This window comes from Salmo trutta, chromosome 40 (genome assembly GCF_901001165.1).
Source record: "Salmo trutta chromosome 40, fSalTru1.1, whole genome shotgun sequence".
Taxonomy (NCBI): domain Eukaryota; kingdom Metazoa; phylum Chordata; class Actinopteri; order Salmoniformes; family Salmonidae; genus Salmo; species Salmo trutta.
Genome location: NC_042996.1, coordinates 7899801 through 7922721, shown reverse-complemented (window position 1 = coordinate 7922721; position 22921 = coordinate 7899801). Strand labels below are relative to the sequence as shown.

The 22921-nt window shown below is 40.6% G+C and overlaps 1 protein-coding gene across 4 annotated transcripts; it reads right to left on the bottom strand.

Annotated features, from left to right (window-relative positions):
• Window positions 1-53: 53 nt before the first annotated feature.
• LOC115180034 (zinc finger protein 773) lies at window positions 54-21848 on the bottom strand. Of its 4 annotated transcripts, none has more exons than XM_029741922.1 (9): window positions 16571-16806; window positions 5191-5260; window positions 4842-5044; window positions 4642-4746; window positions 4438-4536; window positions 4143-4253; window positions 3322-3442; window positions 2927-3208; window positions 54-2203 (listed from the first exon to the last, which is right to left on the bottom strand). In XM_029741922.1, exons 1-9 carry the CDS (start codon window positions 16685-16687, stop codon window positions 1299-1301), a joined length of 2013 nt encoding a protein of 670 aa, XP_029597782.1. In that variant the 5' UTR covers window positions 16688-16806; the 3' UTR covers window positions 54-1298. The 4 variants fall into 4 exon arrangements, with proteins under 4 accessions (XP_029597782.1, XP_029597781.1, XP_029597783.1 ...); XM_029741921.1 differs by lacking the exon at window positions 16571-16806 and adding an exon at window positions 5739-6122; XM_029741923.1 differs by lacking the exon at window positions 16571-16806 and adding an exon at window positions 5472-5728.
• Between the last annotated feature and the right edge of the window lie 1073 nt (window positions 21849-22921).

The window sequence follows — 22921 nt, the reverse complement described above, 5'->3', positions numbered from 1 at the left end:
ATGTAAACAAATGTGTGCATCAAATTTCAGAGAAATAAGCTTTTGTGCATATGGAAGATTTCTGGGATCTTTTATTTCAGCTCATGAAACCAACACTTGTTGCGTTTATATTTTTGTTCATTGTACATGACCTATAATACAATGAGCTCAAGAAGAAATACTAACACGAATGTAAAAATCACTTTAGTCTGACAAAGATCCAATGAGTTTCTTACGAGTTTTCAAACGTATTCTCATGTTGCTCATCCGAGTAAATTCTTTCCCACATTTAATAAAAAGTGTTTGATGGATAATAAATGTAGCATCATATACATAATGATATACATATATCATACACATGCTGTAGTATTAGTTAATTTACAAATGATTGAGTCACCATACAATTACTGAGTGATTGTAATAAATAATCAGACCTGGGTTTAAATATGTATTTGGATATCTGGTATTTAAAATACGTTTTTCAGTGTATTTGAGTATTTTCAAATACAAAGCCCAAAACAAGTTCTTCTATTTGAATGGCTATTTGTAAAAACCAAATAGTACGAGTATTTTCAAACACTTATTTTAAATACTATTTTCAAATGCCTGGGTTAAATGCATGGGAGTGTATTTTAGTATTTTCAAATACATTAGAATATTCAACTACTTGTCTTTTGAAATAAAATATATCTGAATACTCACTTGGACAACGTAGGTGAAAGTTGAGATATTTGAAATAGTATTTGAACCCAGATCTGATTACAATGGAAAACAAAGTGTACCTAATTGCACTTTAGCCCAGCATGAACCAGAAGGGAATCAGGTGCCTAAAATTTCCTCAGACAAGCACACGTGAACGGGTACCTATGCAGGAGAAAAGGGAGGACTCTGTTTCAACATACATCAGGAGCTTGCCCTAAAACACATGAATTATTATTAAAGGACAACTTGATAGTTGCGGTCAAAACGTTTTTTCATTACTTCAGGTACAGAACGGCCTACACGAACTATGTGTCATGCTTACATCATGTAAACCCTACTGTGCTCACAGAGTACAGTACAGTTGGCAGTGCACTAAGTAAAACCTCAGTGTCATTGTGAAGTCTGTGGCCAAAGTTCCTTAACAACCGATCACATTACCAAGGAGAAAATAACAGAATGGCTACTTAGTCAATAAATGGTGAAAACTTTGTCAGGACGATGTACATTACCGATAACACAATTTCATTTTTTCCTTACTTTTGGCTTTATGAGCTCAAGGAGAAATAAACATTATACTAGTGTAAAAATTCCTTTAGTCTGACAAAGATCCGATGACATTATTTTTTATGAGTTTTCAAATGTATTCTCATGTTGCTCAACTGACTAAATCCTTTCCCACACGTGTGGCAGTAATGGGGCTTCTCCTCAGTATGAATAAACATGTGTCTTTTAAGGCCACCAGTTTCCGCAAAGCCCTTTGAACACAGGGAGCAGGTGAACGGGCGCTCGTTTGAGTGCCATCGCTTATGCGACGTGAGAGCGCATGACGTGCTGAAAGCCTTTCCACACGGTTTACAGCGGTAAGGTCGTTCCCCTGTGTGAAAACGCATGTGCACTAAGAGTTCCCCGGAAACAAAGAAAGCCTTCCCGCATACGCTACACAGGTATGGTCTCTCTCCTTTGTGCATCCGGAGGTGTCTAACTAATGTGTGCTTTTGATTGAACTTCTTCCCACAGACTGAGCAGGAGTAAGGCCGCTCTCCGGTGTGGGTGCGTATGTGTATTTTGAGGACTGCTGCACTAGTGTAACTCTTGCCACAGTGTTGGCAAATAGGCCTGTGCATCGGTTCCAAGTCGTGACTTTTCTTGTGCAGTTGTAGATATCTCTCCGATTTGAATCTCTTCTCACACTGGTTGCAACGGAACGGCTGCACACTGGTGTGAACACTTTGGTGTCGTTTCAGGTCAGTTGTGCATCTGAAACCCTTCCCACACTGTTTGCAGGTGTTCTTATTGATTCTCTTGGCTGAGGAGCTCTTGGCTGAGGAGCTCTTGGCTGAGGAGCTCTTGGCTGTTTGACTGGATGGCAGTGAGTTCTCAGCTCCTCCAGAGTCCAGGCTCCTGCTGTCCTCCTCTGTTAGATGTTCCTTCCTGATGTGCTGGTGAAGATCCACCATCTCCCTGTGGGAGAATGGGCACTGGGGGCAGGAGAAGACCTGGGAGGGCATGCCACTAGCCAGTTCTGTAGGCAGAAAGCAGACATACAACATTTCAGACGCTTTTACATATCCTTCTATGATCCAGATCCTGGAGTGCTTGGTACCATGATCCACATTACAAAACAATGCGAAGGGCAAACAAAGCCTGACCCAAATGAATCCTGGACCTACCCGAGTGGCGGGTCCAAGACCTTAGACCAGAACAGCATGTATTGTGATGCAGCAAATGCGAATCACATTTCGGCCAGTTGTAAATGAGCTAGCGCGCTGCCGTCATGCTGAATGTGCCTGATTTAGGGACAGCTATATTGTTGATACAGCCAGACATTTTTTAAGTACATTAGCTTATTATTTAGCAAGTTTCAGCATGTTCCAGTTAACGTCGCTCGCCAACCAACATCCCATTGAAATGAATGGTTCCGCTAGCGGTGGCAGCCATTGTTGGAAACAGCCTTCAGTGTGGTGTTCACAAAAGCACAAAAATGTCCTTCTCCAAAACAATATACACAGCCCCTCTATATTTGACAGTTTTATAAGTAGGAACTAATATCAACCTCTGTAATTCATTATCATAAGTATAAAATTTGACAGTGGTGTGAAGCAATTCCTGATTTTTCCCCTGAAGGTCAAGGAGCGTAAAAAAAACAATTTGCAAATAATATCTCTAGGTAATGTAACAAGTCAGGCTTTTACAAATCACTTAAAAATACATGGTGGAAATGGACTATCATTATGAATCTCCTTACCACCCGAGTCCTCTGGTTCACTCAGAGGGGAAGTCCAGTTTGTGTCATCCTCATCCTTCAATCCTCTCTCAGTGTCTTCATTTCTCTCACTTCCATCATCCTCCAAGTTCTTTTCAAAATGCAACTCTCCTCCTTCCTCTTGGTCTTCCTCACTGTTGATCTTCCACCCTTCTGTGCTCCCTTTCATGCCTTCATGTCCATCAAGACTTGACTTTAGGCCATGAATTTGAGGAATTGACAATGTGGACAAGATGTTGTCTGCAACCTGGTTGGAGAATTCATCTGAAGGGAGAGAGAATTTTCATCTCAGGAAAGGAAACGGAAAAATGCAACTCCACTAATTTACAGAAGAGCACATGGCTAACATAGGTTGATATCCTCTTATAAAGACTCACTTTTGCTCAAGTGACCCAGATGTCTATGATGCTGCAGCAGTGTCTTCAGGTGCTCGGGGTCAGAAACAGAATGCCAGAACTCCTCCAGGTCAGAGGGGGCAAGGCTGAGACAAGATGCTGTCTGAGAAGATAAAAGGAACATTAAAACATATTAGGTTTTTGTTGTTGTTATTCTTGCCATGCACAAGCCGTAAAACAAAGGCTTTTACATGTTTCCACTACCTGAGAGTGCCTTGATTACTTTTACAGCATTGTTTACTATCCAGTGTCAACATATTTTTGATCTATAATATTTCATCCCATGATCAAAGAGCACCTCATGGATTGTATATTTTAGTCATTTAGCAGAAGCTCATATCCAGAGTGACATACAGTTAGTGGGGTGGGTGGGGGGGGGGGTGTAGTTGGGATGCCAGGACAGAGAAGAGCTTTGACTGGGCTGAGTGGGAGCTGCCCTCCCGTAGGGGTGCGAGGACCAAGAGACCAGAAGTGTCAGAACAGAGGGCTTGGGTTGGGGTGTAGGGTTTGAGCATAGCCTAAAGATAAGGAGGTGCAGTTCCCTTTGCCGCTTCGTAGCGAAGCACCATGGTCTTCAATCAAAGAAGCACTCCTCTCCTTTGTCTCTACATTAATCATATAGGATTCAACTTTAGCTGACAAAAAGGACAGTCATGAACAAGAAACTCTGTTCCCAAAGACTGGACCTTATACAGTGCCATTACTAAAACAGTTACACCTCCAAGCGTGTGATACTTAAGAAACAACATGACAAGCCTGACCATCTCTAAAGATGTCATGCTATTAAGATATTGAGCCTGTACCTCTGTGAGGTCTGGTACAGGCAGCAGCTCCTCCAGTCGGGAGAGAAACTCCCACACCAGTATCTGCAGTGCTGTGTCATACCGAGGGCCGTAACGTATTGGGAACACCACCTGAGAGAGAAAAATAAAACAAGCGTAGTTGAAACCAACACCTTGCTGGATTTTTCATTTTGTACAGCCTTTCATCAGCTACAGTAAAACAAGCAACATTTCACTACTGAGTTTTACATTGCTGGAACATGCTGTCCTATTGACTCTGAAAGCAACAACTACGATTCATTAGGATATTTCCCACCTGGAAGAAGTGCTTCTTCTCAGAAGGGTCTTCGAGCAGGGTTTTGACCAGCTCCACAAAGTTAGACTCTGAAGCCTCCAACTCATTTCTACTCTGTGACTGGGCATGTAAAATGAATGATACAATCAGCTTCAAAAGAAAGACAATATAAGCTCCCTCTATTCAATAGCATCCAGACGACTTTAGACACTGAAAGTTACATACATCCTCATTGACAGCATGTACTGAAGAAGTTTTGATTCTGTCCAAATGAAGTTGGATGGTCTGGGGGTCCGGTGGGTTTTCATTACGAAACAACTCTAAAACCATCTGAAAGTAGATTTTATGAGAATAATAGTCATTGGACTAAAGAGCCTTTCTGAACATCCATGCCTCCACTCCATCTCCACCCTCCCACTTCTCACCCTTGCTCTCAGACCCAGGATGAGCTGGGTCCTCTGCCTAGAGCTCAGCAGCTCTGGAACCATCTCTGTCACCAAAGTCACAAACTCCTCCAGCTTCCCATAGTGCATCACATTACGCTCTTGAGCCACTTGCCACATGAAAGCTGACATCAGTCGTAGAGGTGGAACCAGGAGACGGAAAGAAGATAAAGGGAACAGTGGACCTACAGTAAAATAAAAAAGGAGCCAGTATGGAAACATAAGGATTGTATCTGTAGCCAACTACACAATACCAGTAACCAACTACACAATACCTGTAGCCAACTACACAATACCTGTAACCAACTACACACCACTAATATTGGCTTACCTGCCTGGTCTGAAAACAAGGGAGTCTGATCCAGGTTGTCATTAGGACTCTCAACTCTGTCTGCTGAGATCTATGGAAACCAACAAAACAAGAGACATATTTAAAAGATTAACAGTAAGGCTGGCCTGTTGCAAACAATAAAACAGTACGTTCTCATTTTATGACTAAATTAATCAGTCACTGTCATATGTTCTGATTAAAGCCGGATTGCCATAAACAGTTGACTCAGTGTTTTAATTTTTCAAAAAGAAAATGTTACATTAATCTCCGCAATCTCGTACTGATGTATGTGCGTCCTCTGCTGCTGGTGTTGATATTGCACTCATTTGAATTGCGAACCCAGTGCCAAAAATAGTGGTTTCTTCAGTCGAACTATTAGATAATCTTCTTTGATAATACCGATAATTACTGGTCTATACGTCTATGGTATTACACACATAACTAGTCATGATAGCAGTAGCTAGCTGGCTGGCTGTGAATAACACAGGTCTGGCAACTAGATAAGTTACTGTAACCACACATTTTATGTATCTTCGCTAACTAGCTACCTCGGGAAAGTTTGGGTTGGTTTGCCGATGTTTTATAAAAACGGTGAGCCAACTCAGGCTTCCAGGCCTCGGTACACCCTCTGGCATATCCTTAGACTTTTTCAGTGCTCTCACATGACGGTCCCTCGCAAGTCTCCATTTCTTCCTGCAAGTATCTGGATCGGAGTTTAAATATGTAGCAATTTCGCGCCAACTGTGTTCGAGAGCCTCTTTGTCGAAATGTAAACGCATTGAGGTATCATACAAGTGTGTATGCTCTTTGACAGCTTTTACGAGACGTTCTTCAAACGATTCAGCCATTTCCCCAAAATTCACAAGCTGGTTAGCTATCTAGCTAGCTAGATAAGCAGCAAAATAACCGAACATTCACGGTCGTCGTTTACATATGACGTTTTAGGCCAAAAACGTTCACTTCCGGTATCAACATCTTCTTCTGAGTTTAACAGCGGTTGGCATGCAATATGTTCCATTAACAGCCAGAACTGGACTATAATATAAATTAATTATACTTTACTATAAAATTGAAAATAAATAAATATATACAGTCCCAGTCAAAAGTTTGGACACACCTACTCATCCAAGGGTTTTTCTTAATTTTGACATTTGACATATGAAATAACACATATGGAATCATGTCGTAACCAAAAAAGTGTTAAACAAATATATCAAAATATATTTCAGATTTTTGATTCTTCAAAGTAGCCGCCCTTTGCCTTGATGACAGCTTTGCACACTCTTGCAACCAGCTTCACCTGGAACGCTTTTCCAACAGTCTTGAAGGAGTTCCCACACATGCTGAGCACTTGTTGGCTGCTTTTCCTTCACTCTGCGGTCCAACTCATCCCAAACCATCTCAATTGGGTTGAGGTTGGGTAATTGTGGAGGCCAGGTCATCTGATGCAACATTCTATCACTCTCCTTCTTGTTCTAATAGCCTTTACAGAGCCATGAGGTGTGTTTGGGTCATTGTCCTGTTGAAAAACAAATGATAGTTCCACTAAGTGCAAACCAGATGGGATGGCGTATTGCTGCAGACTGTTGTGGCAGCCATGCTGGTTAAGTGCGCCTTGAATTCTAAATAAATCAGACTGTGCCACCAGCAAAGCACCACCGCACCATCACACCTCCTCCTCCATGCTTCACGGTGGGAACCACACATGCGGAGATCATCCGTTCACCTACTCTGCGTCTCACAAAGACATGGCGGTTGGAAGTAAAAATCTCAAATTTGCACTCATCAGACCAAAAGACAGATTTCCACCAGTCTAATGTCCATTGATCATGTTTCTTGGCCGAAGCAAGTCTCTTCTTATTATTGGTGTCCTTTAGTGGTGGTTTCTTTGCAGCAAATTGACCATGAAGTCCTGATTCACGCAGTCTCCTCTGAACAGTTGGTGTTGAGATGTGTCTGTTGCTCGAACTCTGTGAAGCATTTATTTGGCCTGCAATCTAAGGTGCAGTGAACTCTAATGAACCTATCCTCTGCAGCAGGGGTAACTCTGGGTCTTTCTTTCCAGTTTCATCATAGCGCTTGATGGTTTTTGCGACTGCACTTGAAGAAACTTTCAAAGTTCTTGAAATTTTACAGATTGACTGACCTTCATGTCTTAAAGTAATGATGGACTGTCATTTCTCTTTGCTTATTTGAGCTGTTCTTGCCATAATATGGACTTGGTCTTTTACCAAATAGGTCTATCTTCTGTATACCAGCACTACCTTGTCACAACAACTGACTGGCTCAAACGCATTAAGAAAGAAAGAAATTCCACAAAATAACTTTTAACAAGGCACACCTGTTAATTGAAATGCATTCCAAGTGACTACCTCATGAAGCTGGTTGAGAGAATGCCAAGAGTGTGCAAAGCTGTCATCAAGGCAAAGGATGGCTACTTTGAAGAATCTCAAATATAACATATTTTCATTTGTTTAACACCTTTTTGATTACTACATGATTCCATATCTGTTGCTTCATTGTTTTGATGCCTTTACTATTATTATACAATGTAGAACATTTTAAAAATAAAGAAAAACTCTGGAATGAGCAGGTGTGTCCAAACTTCTGACTGGTACTGTATATATATTTACATACACACACACATACTACCGTTCAAAAGTTTGGGGTCACTCAGAAATATCATTGTTTTTGAAAGAAAAGCCATTTTTTTGTCCATTAAAATAACATCAAATTGATCAGAAATACAGTGTTGACATTGTTAACATTGTAAATGGCTATTGTAGCTGGAAACGGAAGATTTTTTATGGAATATCTACATAGGCAACAGAGGCCCATTATCAGCAACCATCACTTCTGTGTTCCAATGGCACGTTGTGTTAGCTAATCCAAGTTTATAATTTTAAAAGGCTAATTGATCATTAGAAAATCCTTTTGCAATTATGTTACCACAGCTGAAAACTGTTGTGCTGATTAAAGAAGTAATAAAACTGGCCTTCTTTAGACTAGTTGAGTATCTGCAGTATCAGCATTTGTGGATTCGATTACAGGCTCAAAATGGCCAGAAACAAAGAACTTTCTTCTGAAACTTGTCAGTCTATTTTTGTTCTGAGAAATGAAGGCTATTCCATGCGAGAAATTGCCAAGAAACTGAACATCTTAAACAACGCTGTGTACTACTTTCTTCACAGAACAGTGCAAACTGTCTCTAACCAGAATAGAAAGAGGCCCCTATTTCACATGTGTATGCACACCTTTAGGAAGAGCATGTGAGTATCCCTGGAAGTTGACACAAGCATATTGATACAACTATCCAGTGGCACAAAGCTATCTAGAATGTTCAAATGTCTAACAATGCAAGTTAAAATAAAGACTCCTTTATACAAATATCTGCCTTCCCATACACATTTTTCCAGGGTAAGTGCTATCTGGGATACTTGGGACATCCCTACCCTAAACCCTAACCCAAACTTTAACCCCTACCCTAACCCCCACCTTTCCCATTTTAAATTTAAACTTCAATGGGGTAACGTCAGAGTTGGGACATCACAAGGGTCCTGGATTGTATGGTCCATTTCTCCAGGCCAGGGTTTTCAACAATGGACACATCAAAGTTACAAAAAACAAGATTGTGGTTGAGTCCATATTTAAATGAAAAACAACCAAGAACTTAAAAAAGGCTTTGAGAGAGTCAGAGTATGAAAATGAACATCTATGAAGAAATGTTGTGTTCGAACAAGACAACAACCTGAACTATGGCCAATGAGTTTTATTTATGGATTCTCAAATTAAACCGCTTCCCACATAGACACGGATGAGGATTCTCTCCAGTATGAATAAGCATGTCATCTAAGGGCGCTTTTGAGATGAAGCGTTTTTCACAATGAGAGCAGGAGAATGGGAGCTCGACCGTTGCAACATGAGCATCCAAGACATTCTAAACATCTTCCCACAAAGTTGACAGCTGTGGGGGCATTTACCTGTGTGTGTTCATGAGTATACCAACAAGGCCCCTGAGGAATAAAATGTATTTCTACAAACGCTACATACAGTAAGTATGATTGCTCTCCTGTATGCATCCTGAGGTGGTGTGTTAGTAATTGCTGTTGGATAAATCTCCTCCCACATATTGAACAGGTGAATGGTCTCTCCCCAGTATGAGTAAGTATATGGGAAGTTAAAGGTCCCAGATGTCATAAACCCCCTGCCAAAATATACACAAATATATTGTCTTTCTCCTGTGTGGACACGTTCGTGCAGTATTAAAGTGCCCTTTGATTTTTGAATTTCTTCTCACACTGGTCACAATGAAACAGCTTTTCCTCTGTGTGAACATGTTTACGTTCTTTCATGTGCCCTTTGGTGAAACACTGTTTGCAGATGTACTTCTTCGTTGTCTTGGCTGAGGAGTTCTTTACTGTTTCATTGGATGGCAGTGAGTTCTCAGCTCCTCCAGAGTTCAGAGCAACTCAATATTAGGAATGGGTCTTTCATGTTTTATACACTCAGTGTAAGTGAATTTTTCCCAGTACTTTTGGTCCCCTAAATGGGGGTACTATGTACAAAACGTGCTGCAATGTCTAAAAGGTTCACCCGATATGGATGTACAGTTGAAGTTGGAAGTTTACATACACTTATGTTGGAGTCATTAAAACTCATTTTTCAACCACTCCACAAATTTCTTGTTAACAAACTATAGTTTTGGCAAGTCGGTTAGGATATCTACTTTGCGCATGACACAAGTCATTTTTCCAACAATTGTTTACAGACAGACTATTTCACTTATAACTCACTGTATCACAATTCCAGTGGGTCAGAAGTTTACATAAACTAAGTTGACTGTCCCTTTAAACAGCTTGGAAAATTCCAGACAATTATGTCATGGCTTTAGAAGCTTCTGATAGGCTAATTGACATCAGTTGAGTCAATTGGAGGTGTACCTGTGGATGCATTTCAAGGCCTACCTTCAAACTCAGTGCCTCTTTGCTTGACATCATGGGAAAATCAAAAGAAATCAGCCAAGACCTCAGAATTTGTTTTGAGACCTCCACAAGTCTGGTTCATCCTTGGGAGCAATTTCCAAACGCCTGAAGGTACCACATTCATCTGTACAAACAATAGTACGCAAGTATAAACACCATGGGACCATGCAGCCATCATACCGCTCAGGAAGAAGACGCGTTCTGTCTCCTGGAGATGAATGTACTTTGGTGCGAAAAGTGCAAATCAATCCCAGAACAACAGCAAAGGACCCTGTGAAGATGCTGGAGGATACAGGTACAAAAGTATCTATTTCCACAGTAAAATGAGTTCTATATTGACATAACCTGAAAGGCCGCTCAGCAAGGAAGAAGCCATTGCTCCAAAACTGCCATAAAAAAAGTCAGACTACGGTTTGCAACTGCACATGGGGACAAAGATTGTACTTTTTGGAGAAATGTCCTCTGGTCTGATGAAACAAAAATAGAACTGTTTGGCCATAATGACCATTATTATGTTTCGAGGAAAAAGGGGGAGGCTTGCAAGCCGTAGAAAACCATCCCAACTGTGAAGCACGAGGGTGACAGCATAATGTTGTGTGCACTTCACAAAATAGATGGCATCATGAGGCAGGAAAATTATGTGGATATATTGAAGCAACATCTCCAGACATCAGTCAGGAAATCCAATAGAAAATGTGTGGGCAGAACTGAAAAAGCTTGTGCGAGCAAGTAGGCCTACACACTTGACTCAGTTAAACCAGCTGTCAGGAGGAATGGGCCAAAATTCACCCAACTTATTGTGGGAAGCTTGTGGAAGGATACCTGAAGCGTTTGACCCAAGTTAAACAATTTAAAGGCAATGCTACCAAATACTATTTGAGTGTATGTAAACTTCTGACCCACTGGGAATGTGATGGAAGAAATAAAAGCTGAAATAAATCATTATCTCTACTATTATTCTGACATTTCACATTCTTAAAATAAAGTGGTGATCCTAACTGACCTAAGACAGGGAATTTTTACTAGGATTAAATGTCAGGAATTGTGAAACACCTTATCCAAATACATTAAAGTCAGTTCATGTAAACTTCCGACTTCAACTGTAAATACCCTCAAATTAAAGCTGACAGTCTGCGCTTTAACCTCATAGTCATTGTATCATTTCAAATCGAAAGTGCTGGAGTACGTAGCTAAAACAACACAAAATGTGTCACTGTCCCAATACTTTTGGAACTCACCGTAAATTCCATGGAGGAATTAAATGCCACTGGGAGAAAGGCAAAGCTGATAGATGTCCACAAATCACTGGACCCTACACACCACTAGCCAGCTTTGTTAGTACAATAATGGTGCTTTTATTGAATCTGTGTTTACCACCAAATCATCTACAGTGCATTCAGAAAGTATTCAGACCCCTCTACTTTTTCCACATTTTGTTACATTACAGCCTTATTCTAAAATGGATACACATTTTTTTAAACTCAACAATCTACACACAATACCCCATAATGACAAAGCGAAAACAGATAAGGAAAGATAACAATTTAATCCAGTTTAGAATAAGGCTGTAACCTAACAAAATGTGGAAAAAGTCAAGGGGTTTGAATACTTTCCGAAGGCACTGTATATAGTGAAGTTAACGAGTGGAGTGAGCAACAATGGAAAAAGGCTAAATGGAATTGTTCAATAATTTTGAAATAATCTAAATATATTTCGGGTCTATAGGAAACACAATAGATACAAGGTGGTGCCAGGTGTGTAAACACTTTTTATTTGAGGGTATTGTTTAAGAAGTCCTGCTATATTAGAAATGTAGTTTATAATAGTGTTTTTGCCCATTGTTAGTTTTACAACTGGGTAGCATTGAACTCAGGGAATTATTTCAGGGTAAAATCAAATCTGTTCGCATATAACCAGACATAACTTAAAATTTTTACAGAATGGTTACAATATTTTGAACACCAATTTTGCCTATCATCTCTGAAGTTACACCGCCTGGTATGACAAATTAGAAGATCTACGAACATGTCATAATCACCTGAAAATGTAGCAGAGAACTATATAGAGCAGAATCTCCAAATAACATTTCAACAGCTTAGTGTTGGTTTATCAATACATTTGTCGACCTTTTCTCTCTTTTTCATGCATTCGTTGATGTATTCTCATGTTTCCCCTTTCAGAGAATCTTTTGCCACACTTTACACATGGGTAAGGTTTCTCCCCAGTATGAATTCGCATGTGTTTCACTAGTCTGTTGGAGGTGGAGAAGCCTTTGGGGCACTGTGTACAGGGGTATGGGCGTTCGCCTGTATGACTTCGCTGATGCACTTTCAGTTTACTTGCTAGACTAAAAGTATTCCCACATTGTTCACAATGATACGGTCGTTCCCCTGTGTGGATCCTTGAGTGTACCATCAGTTCCCCTGAGCAAGCAAAGGTCTTTCCACAAATGCTACACAAGTATGGTTTCTCTCCACTGTGCATCCTGATGTGTCTTGTTAGTACTTGCCGTTGAATAAATCTCTTCCCACATATTGTACACCCATAAGGTCGCTCCCCAGTATGAATGCGTAAATGAGATTTTAAGATATCTGATGTCCTAAACCCCCTGCCACAATGTGAGCAATCATAAGGCCTTTCTCCTGAGTGAACTCGTTGGTGCTGTTTTAGACTACCCTTCGCTTTGAATCTTTTATCACACTGGTTGCAAAGGAACGGCTGCATGTCTGTGTGAACACCCTTATGTCGTTTCAGGTCCGATGGGCTTCTGAAACCCTTTCCACATTTAAAGCAGATGTACTTCTTGGTTGTCTTGATTGAGGGTCTCTGTATTGTTTGACTGGATGGCAGTGAGTTCTCAGCTCCTCCAGAGTCCAGGCTCCTGCTGTCCTCCTCTGTTAGATGTTCCTTCCTGATGTGCTGCTGAAGATTCACCTCTTCCCTGTGGGAGAATGGGTACTGGGGGCAGGAGAAGACCTGGGAGGGAATGTCACTAACCGGTTCTGCAGGTAAAAAGCACATGGAAGTACACTGAACAAAAATATAAACGCAACATGTAAAGTGTTGGTACCATCTTTCATGAGCTGAAATAAAAGATCCCAGACATTTTCCGTACACACAAAACGCTTATTTCTCTCAAATGTTGTGCACAAATTTGTTTACATCCCTGTTAGTGAGCAATTATCCTTTGCCAAGATAATCCATCCACCTGATAGGGGTGGCATATCAAGAAGCTGATTAAATAGCATGATCATTACACAGGTGCACCTTGTGCTGGGGACAAGAATAGGCCACTCTAAAATGTGCAGTTTTGTCACACAACACAATGCCTCAGATGTCTCAAGTTGAGGGAGCGTGCAATTGGCATGCTGACTGCAGGAATGTCCACCAGAGCTGTGTCCAGAAAATGTCATGTTCATTTTGCTACCATTAGCCACCTCCAATGTCATTTTAGAGAATTTGGCAGTATGTCCAACCGGTCTCACAACCACAGACCACGTGTATGGCATCGTGTGGGCGAGCGGTTTGCTGATGTCAACGTTGTGAACAGAAGTCCCATGGTGGTGGTGGAGTTATGGTATGGGCAGGCATATGCTATGGACAATGAACACAATTGCATTTTATCAATTGCAATTTTAATATCTGTGACCAACAGATGCATATCTGTATTTGCAGTCATGTGAAATCCATAGATAAGGGCCTAATGAATTTCCTGAGGCCAATTGTGAGGCCCATTTATTTTAAAGGTATCTGTGACGAACAGATGCATATCTGTATTCCTAGTCATGTGAAATCCATAGATTAGGGCCCAATGAATGTATTTGAATTGACTGATTTCCTGTAACTCAGTACAATCAATGAAATTATTGCATGTTGCCTTTATATTTTTGTTCAGTATATAATCAGTCCTGCTATTTTAAACATTCTTTTTCCAGATTGTTGTCGATATGTATATAGTATTTGACAAGGCAATGACCTCCAAAAAAAGGCAATCCTTGTCAAAAATGACATTACAATTTTATTAAACCTTTGTTTAACTAAATAACAACAAATTCTTATTTGCAATGACGGCCTAGGAACAGTGCGTTAACTGCCTTGTTCAGGGGCGGAACGACAGATTTATAACTTGTCAGCTCGGGGATTCGATCTAGCAACCTTTTGGTTACTGGCCCAATGCTCTAACCACTAGGCTACCTGCCCCATCAAATGAAAGAGTGGTCAAATTTGAAATGAAGTTGTGGTCGAGTAGAGTTAATACAAGCTCTATGAAAAGCCCTGTTAAGTAAATAATGCATGCAATACGTTCCTAAATGTTTTAAGTCAAACACAGATCTTATCTCGAGTGATATTGTCGCAATAGAAGTTGGATTGCAGTGTGTGAGATATTTTAGGAAATGTTTACACATTTACTTCACAGGCCTCTCCGTCGTGTTTGTACTAAAATTGTAAGACAGACAACTTCTTTCAAGGTAAAAAACGAAACAAAAATCATTAAGATTTCATTACATTTTTGTAAAATTATCCCATTAACGAATTTGGAGTCTCTATGAAGACATTCCCAAGGCAAAATGGGTTTGACAGACATCCCTCCTCTAACCACTACCTTGATAACTCCTAGAAGAATAAACCCTAATTCACACATTGAATTATTCACCAATGTATTCAGAATGCTTTAGTATATTTCCTGCAATCAAAATCCCAAAGAAATCACTATTGTTTTCAAACGTCATATGTGCTGTTTAGCTTTCTTGTTGTTAATTTGTATGTTTGCTATGCTTTTCCTTGAAGACACACTCCAAGAAGGATTGTGCCAAGCACACAATATGAATGTGTAAATGTGATTTTAAGATCTGTGATGTTCTAAACCCCCTGCCACAAGATGAGCAAACATAATGCCCTTCTCCTGTTTGAACTCGTTGGTGGGGGCAGGAGAACACCAGGAAGGGCATGTTGATTTTACAGCAAGGTCAAATGGGTACGGCTACTGTCACGGGCGGGATCTGAACCCGGGTCTCCCACAGGAGAAACCAACACCTTGACAGTGAGACCAAGAGGATACTCTCTGTAAGGCCAAGGGTGAGGCAGGGCTACCTCATCACGAGACCATGAGCCTGACTCATGTCTGCTACATGTACAGTATGTACAGTATAGTGCTTCAGCTGAACAAGCAATATAAGATATACTGAATATTGGTCATCCATGTTGGATTGTGGCCTTCTGTCCCGTAGAGGGTGAAGAAGGCATGGAAGAAATATGTAGGAATTCTACTATTCAAACTCTCCAGTGTTTTCCTTATTTTTTTAGTCAGCTATGTGTAGTGCATGGTCTGCATATAGGGCAAGCTGGCCCTGGACCACGGTCAACTGTTACACTATATTGTCAAACAACTGTCATAACCCTGGCTAGCTAGCAAATTATTATTGTAAATGTACTCCAAAACTATTGTGGTGACTGATTACACAGCATCTTCCCAAATGGTTCTCTATTTCATCTGGTGACTGACACAATTATAATAGGTATTTTCAGCATGCAGTGGCCAGACCACGGTCAACTCATCCATAATAAATACACCCCCATAGAAGAACTCAACGAAGAGCAGCTCAAGCAGATGGGTTTTTCTAGGAGGTCAACTCATTGTTACATCACATCAACATCCCAACAATGTGGTGGTAACATTTTGAAACATGTAGGCTTCTAGGAATTGTGGTAGCAACAGTAACCACTACCCCACCAGTTACAGAAACAGACCTGGTTTCAACTTCAAATAGCCTACTGTTTGAAATCATTTCACAATGGAACCAATAGAGTCACAAAACTGCAAACCCCGCCCATCTGGCACTCCAGGTAGGCTAAAGCAAACGCTAAACATATTTAAAAGATTTCAAATAGTATTTGAACACAGGTCTGATGGGAATATATTATAAAATACTGAATTGTGTAACTTGTTAAAATCTACAATCTGGAATCTTAGTAGCCCATTGGTTACGTAGAATTAGAGCTAAAAATGAATCCATGTCATATGAATTAATGTCTTACTTAATTCAACCATTAAATCCTTGGCTTTAGGGTACCAATAGTCAACGTATTTAACTCTGACCGCTCTTATTAGAATTCCTACATTGCAAACAGTGAAAATGATGTTTCATGCCACGAGAGGTACCGGATTCGGGAAAACAGGTTCCTGTTCCGGCTCAAATAAAGCTCTGTTGGTGGAGTAGCTACAGCCACAATGGAAACAGCAGCTAAAAGAAGCCTGACTTGTCTAATGGAAAAAGTACTGTCGCTTAACTTAATATTGTTCCAACTAGTAATAACAGCCAGTTATCAATAACACAGTTTGGCAACGCCATGAACGGTGCACAGAGGTATGTAATGTACTCTGCTGCAAATGTCCTTACCGTCGACGGCCACTGGACGAGCGTGTAGTGATGATCCTGGTTTCTGCTGTCCAGAACTGGATTCACCAGCCTCTTCAAGTCGTTCAGCGCCCTCATCAGTTCCCATATTGGTTCCATTGTCACTGATTTCTGGTCGCCACTCTTCTCCACCCTCCTGTTCTTTCTTCCTAGTGTCACGACCTCGAGCCTCCACAGAAGTTTGTTTCGAGTTTACCAAGGAAGTGAGGGACAGAGCGGACAGGATGGTGTCAGAGTCGTAGAACAAATGATCTGGAAAAGAGGGAGAACACAAACCAATTTTATTTACTAATACCTTGGAGGTGAATACAGTTTGTGCAACATTGAAGGTGAAGACATCTTTAACAAAACAAGGCACATTTCATTGGTGGAAAATGCAATCAAATCTAAAGAAGTTCAAAGAATTTACCCCAGCGGAAATAGATAACCTGAAGGCTACCTACCTCTGTTTAGGTGTCCAAGGTGTCTTTGATGCTGTAGCAGTGTCTTCAGGTGCTCAGGGTCAGAGACAGACTGAACACACTCCTCCAGGTCAGAGAAGGCAAGGCTGAGACAAGATGCTGTCTGAGGGTGAGAGAGGCAAACTTAAAGTTCAAATGGAAAAGGAGAGTGCAGTCCAATACAAAATCAAGCCCTAGCTCCTACCCACTGGAAACGTGTTGATGTTCAGTCCATTTATTAATCTATTAAAGGGGGTTCATTCATTCATAACAGTAAACGCAACATTTTTCACATTTGAATTGATAGGATGAAGATGCAGTCATATCAGAACCTGTGTAAAGCTGGGCACCGGCAGCAGCTCCTCCAATCTGGAGAAGAACTCCCACACCAGAATCTGCAGTGCTGTGTCATACTTAGTACCGTACTGCACTGGGAACACCTCCTTTAATGAAAATGTAGAGAGCCATTACACAGTGAGGTGAATGGTCTTGCCTATAACACTTGCTACAGTCAATATGCATTACCGTAGATTAATAAAATTCTTGTTTTATCCATTTGCACTAATATTCTTGATATTTGTCACAGTACCCAACTTGACACACAACACACACATACCATGCTTGGGAGCATTACATTGCATTTAATTTCAGGTGCATGTCTGCCTGCTTGCTCTTCAGGCATATCCAACACTTTTGCTTGATTATAACACAGAACTACCCCATTGTGAAAAGTTAGATGTTTGATATTATCTCACCTGAAAAAAGTGTTCCCTCTTTGCTGGGTCTTCCAGCAGGGTTTGGACCAGCTCCACAAAGTTAGACTTTGATGCCTCCACTTTCTTGTTTTTGCTCTGAACATGAAATTACACCCCAAAAAAGTAAGTTAAGAACTAAAATTACAACAACAAAAATGTTGTGATAGAGATTTAACAATCCACATACTCTGTGGTGTATTGCACATAACTTACCGCTTTGTGCTTTACTGTGCATGACTGGATTCTATCCAAGTGGCATTGGATGGTTTGATGGTCCACCATGTCCTCTTTACCACAGCACAACTCAAGAACCAGCTGAAATAGCAGGCACATTTTAATATACAGGAAACATTACAGATTCACAGTCAGAGTGTTTAATGTACAGGGTTGCAGGTGTGATGGCAGGGTTCAGTGAAAATCTTAGGCTCCGAGCTCCAACATGCAGGACTAAGTGAAATAAAATAATTAAAATGGTCATAAAAAAACAACAACAGAAATAGAACTACATACATAATAACAACTGTAGCAGAGATGAATTTATACATTTCCATTGGGGTGGAGGCAGAGTAAAGACTGTAGAGGGGAAAGGGGGAATGACCATATGGGAGCAGCAGGCAGGCTAAATTACCATTGAGCGGGTGTGGGGACCAAGTGAAATAGAAATGATAACAATTATAATAAAAAAGTAATAATATACATATTAACAACTGTAACAGTGATGAATGTATACTGAACAAAAATATAAACACAACATGTAGTGTTGGTCCCATGTTCCATGAGCTGAGATAAAAGAACCCAGAAATGTTCCATATACACAAAAAGCTTATTTCTCTCAAATTTTGTGCACAAATTTGTTTACATCCCGAGCATTTATCCTTTGCCAAGATAATCCATCCACCTGACAGGTGTGACATATCAAGAAGCTAATAAAACAGCATGATCATTACACGCTGTTTAATCTTGTGCTGGGGACAATAAAAGCCCACTCTAAAATGTGCAGTTTTGTCACACAACAAAATGCCACAGATGTCTCATGTTTTGAGGCAGCGCGCAATTGGCATGCTGACTGCAGAAATTGCCAACAAAGCTGTTGCCAGAGAATTGAATGTTCATTTCTCTACCATAAGCCACCTCCAACGTTGATTTAGAGAATTTGGCAGTACATCAAACTGGCCTCACAACCACAGATCACGTGTAACCACGCCAGTCCAGAACCTCCACATCTGGCTTCTTCACCCGTGGGATCATCTGAGACCAGCCACCCGGTCAGCTGATGAAACTTAGGAGTATTTCTGTCTGTAATAAAGCCCTTTTGTGGGGAAAAACTAATTCTGATTGGCTGGGCCTGGCTCCCCAGTGGGTGGGTCTTTGCCCTCCCAGGCCCACCCATGGCTGCGCCCCTGCCCAGTCATGTGAAATCCATAGACTACGGCGTAATGAATTTATTTCAATTGACAAATATATTAAATCGTTGAATGTTGCACATTTATTGTTGGTCAGTATAATTGGGGTGGGGGCAGAGTAAAAGTCATTTGAGGGGGTGGGCGGGTGAAATATCCACAGGAGGAGCAGCAGGTAAGTTAAGTGACCATTGAGGGAGTGGGGAGAAATGTTCATAGGGGGAGTAGTGGGGGGGGGGGGGGGGGGGGAAGCAGGTAGCTGACCATTTAAGACAAAGGGGACACAAACTAAGAAGTCAATGACAACAGAAGACAATGACAACAGAAGTTGATCATGAAAATGTGACGAGAACAATCTTCTGTCCAAATCCCTGGCCTTCAAGATCCAGGGGCTTATGAGGAACTAAGTTCTGAATCTCACCCCACATTGGTCACTTTTACATCCTCCCGACCCTCAACATTTCCACCTCTCTCACCCTTGCTCTCAGTCCTAGAATGAGTTGGGTCCTCTGCCTGGAGCTCAGCAGCTCTGGAACCATCTCTGTCACCAAAGTCACAAATTCCTCCAGCTTCCCATATTGCATCACATTACGCTGCTCAGCCACTTGCCACATGGATGCTGACATCAAGCGTATTGGTGGAACCAGGAGACACAAGGAGGATAGAGGGAGATTAAGACCTGTCATGAAAACGAAAGTGAGGAATTTGTTAACATAACTTACAAATTAATACGGACCCCTGCAACTAGACAGACATTTTATGAGACTCCTGTTTCCATGAATCCAGGACGAATACCGTATAACCAGACTAAGGTTGGTCGGAAATTCTCTGTGCTACACCATAACAGTACCTATCCTGTAACTCCCAGTAATAGATATCAAAGATCTTTGGTTAAATGACATTATCTGGTGTAACAATCTGTAACTAAGTTGAACTAAGCTCATGAGGCATGTATAAGTTATATTGTTCAAGAATAAATAGGCATACATAGACAATTAATTTAAAATGACTGAAAATGGATGAAGGGCGATTCCGCGGTAACAGAATTACTGTACTACACAGAAATGTGTAATTATGGATATTAATGTCATTCTCCTTTTACAAGTTTAGACATCACAGCGCAGCACTGGAGAGCGCAGTAGTGTGCAGTAGAATACAGCACAGCAGAGTAGAATAGAGTTCAGTACAGTGCAGTATAGTATATTTCAGTACAGTACAATATACTGTACTCTACTTTTCTTTACTGTACTATATTGTACTGACTGTACTAGTCTACTCACTGCACAGTACTCAGTATTGTACTGCGCTCTACTCACTGTACTGCTTTACTCACAGTACTGTATTGTACTGTACTCTACTTACTGTACTGTACTCAGTATTGTACTGTGCTCTACACACTGTACTGTGCTATCCATTTGTCTCCGTCTGTGGACGTTAACGTCATGGCCAGGGTGGACTGACCAAATATCAACTACTTTTCAATGTACATGGACGTCCAGTGTTGGTCAGTGCTCAATGGTTGAGGATGCTTGTTACAGTAAATGAAAAAAGAGGGGGCTCATGGGTAGGTGTCAGTAAGCGCTAGGAGAGGTCACATTAACTGGAGAGTGAGAAAAGGAGGGGTGTTGTCCGGAGTCATGACTGTTCTAGGACAACAAAAAATAAAATTAAACTAAAACAGATATCTGAACATAACAGTACGCCAGTGGGAGGTCAGTAGCAGGTGACCAACTGTGCTTTGTGACTATTATGATTTCCCATTGTAGCCAATTCAGTTGCAGTAAGTTTGTTACTGATTTTGGGGTAAGTTCGTAACCAATTTGGTAATAGAATTACAAGTTTTAATCACTTAATAATGAATGAAACATTTTCTATCAGTAAAAATCACTATCACTTATTGGTAAGTCTACCATTACTTGTTACTTCAGTGAACTTTCGTTATTCTCCTCACGCGGGAGAGAAATTAGAAAATATCTTAAATATATGTGGGTTTTTGGTAACAGAATTACAAGGCAATATTTCTTAAACGTACAGAAGGTAAATCATTTATTCAAAACTAAACATAAGTGTTGATATTAGCTGACAGGGGTCTTTACGTCAACATTATTGTGTTTTGATGTATTTCTAATACTTTCATGGTAGGCTAGATATTTTCCAAAACACCTTTTCTTAGACCCCATCAGTTTATCCAGAAAATCAAAGCCTTTACTTATGACTAATTTCAAAGATAGAAGATGGTTGAAAAATGTATCTATCATGATTTAATCTCCTCAAAATATAGACTCTTAGCTTTCATTTGACACTCAAATTGATATGTTCCTATTAACTTAACATGTTGGTGCTCATGGGTCCATTTCGATGGAAATGCCCTAAAGGAATCGCAGACCTTTTTCTGTCGCAACACTTTCATACAGGTGTTGACTCCACTATGTGTTTTACCCTGTTAGTGCACGTCTAGCTGCTAGTCACTAGCTATGTGAATTTAACCAAATATTGTTTTACATACTGTCCATATTTTCCTCCTCTAATCTTGAACAGAAATACATTTTGGGTGAAGCATTTTAGGAAAACATTACTTATAAACGCCAGAGACAAACCTTTTGAATCCATATCGCCAGCAAAACAAGCTGCTAATTCTGCCTCGACGGTATGTTAACGTCAAGCTTGGAGGCTTGAAACGCTAGTTAAAATGTTTGTTGTGACCACAAAGTCTTCAAAATAAAAGTCTCCCGTGTTGAAGCTAAGATCAAATATGTTTTTTATAACTGAGACAGACCACAGCCTGTCGTTTCCTATGGGAACACATTAGTCATAGTAGGCAGAGCCAATCACAAGCTAGCGAGATCCTATTGGCGCGTTATAGCAATATTTGCATATTTCCGATAGGGAACGGCTTCTATGTGAAGTGCGTGTGTAATAACTCAATTCGGTATTATTCACTCCTTCTAAACAACGCACGTTTTAGAAATGGGGTAAAGTCTACAAACCTTAGTCCACTCTGTTCGTAACAGATTATAGTTTTGGGAACAGAAAATTGTATTGAGATCAAATGTTTTTATCGATGAGAAAATGTGAAAAGAATTTCGGCTAAAATCCATCTCGTTCCGTCTTCTCCCACTGACTGTCACTGGGCTTCTTCTAACTACCATATTTGGAAGTGAGTGGAAACGCCAAGCGGATGCTTCACATTTATACACCCGGTGAAATATCTGTCTCGTTGTTCTATCGGTGGCTAGATAAAGAACACGTCACGGAAGTGACGTCTAATCATCGTACCGAGAGCTCTAATCGCAAACATGACTACTCAAGAATACCAAGCCCACTTGCACTTTCCCTTCAATTAAAGTGTTTGAGGTGAATGTGAAAAAAGCTTGAGGAGAAGAAGATGACCAAATTCATCGTTTCATCTAAAGATACAACTTTTGGTCAATAGGTAGCAGAATTCTCAGTCAGGGGGCGTAAACGTTCCGTTTCTGTTCGCTCCTCTTACAAAAACGGAACGTTAATGCCCCCTAACGGAGAATGTTGTTAGATCTAAGTCTGGACAGAGACAGGTCTCAGTAATGTTTGTAACAGACTTCATGATCTACCATGGTTGAGATGTGATTCAAACTCATCTATGCTCAGATTTAGCAAATACTATGAATATGAGTAGGCTATTCTGATCAGATCCATTCCTAAACAATATCTGTATGACATGTATAACTGATACCGTATGACTAGTAACTCTAGTTATTT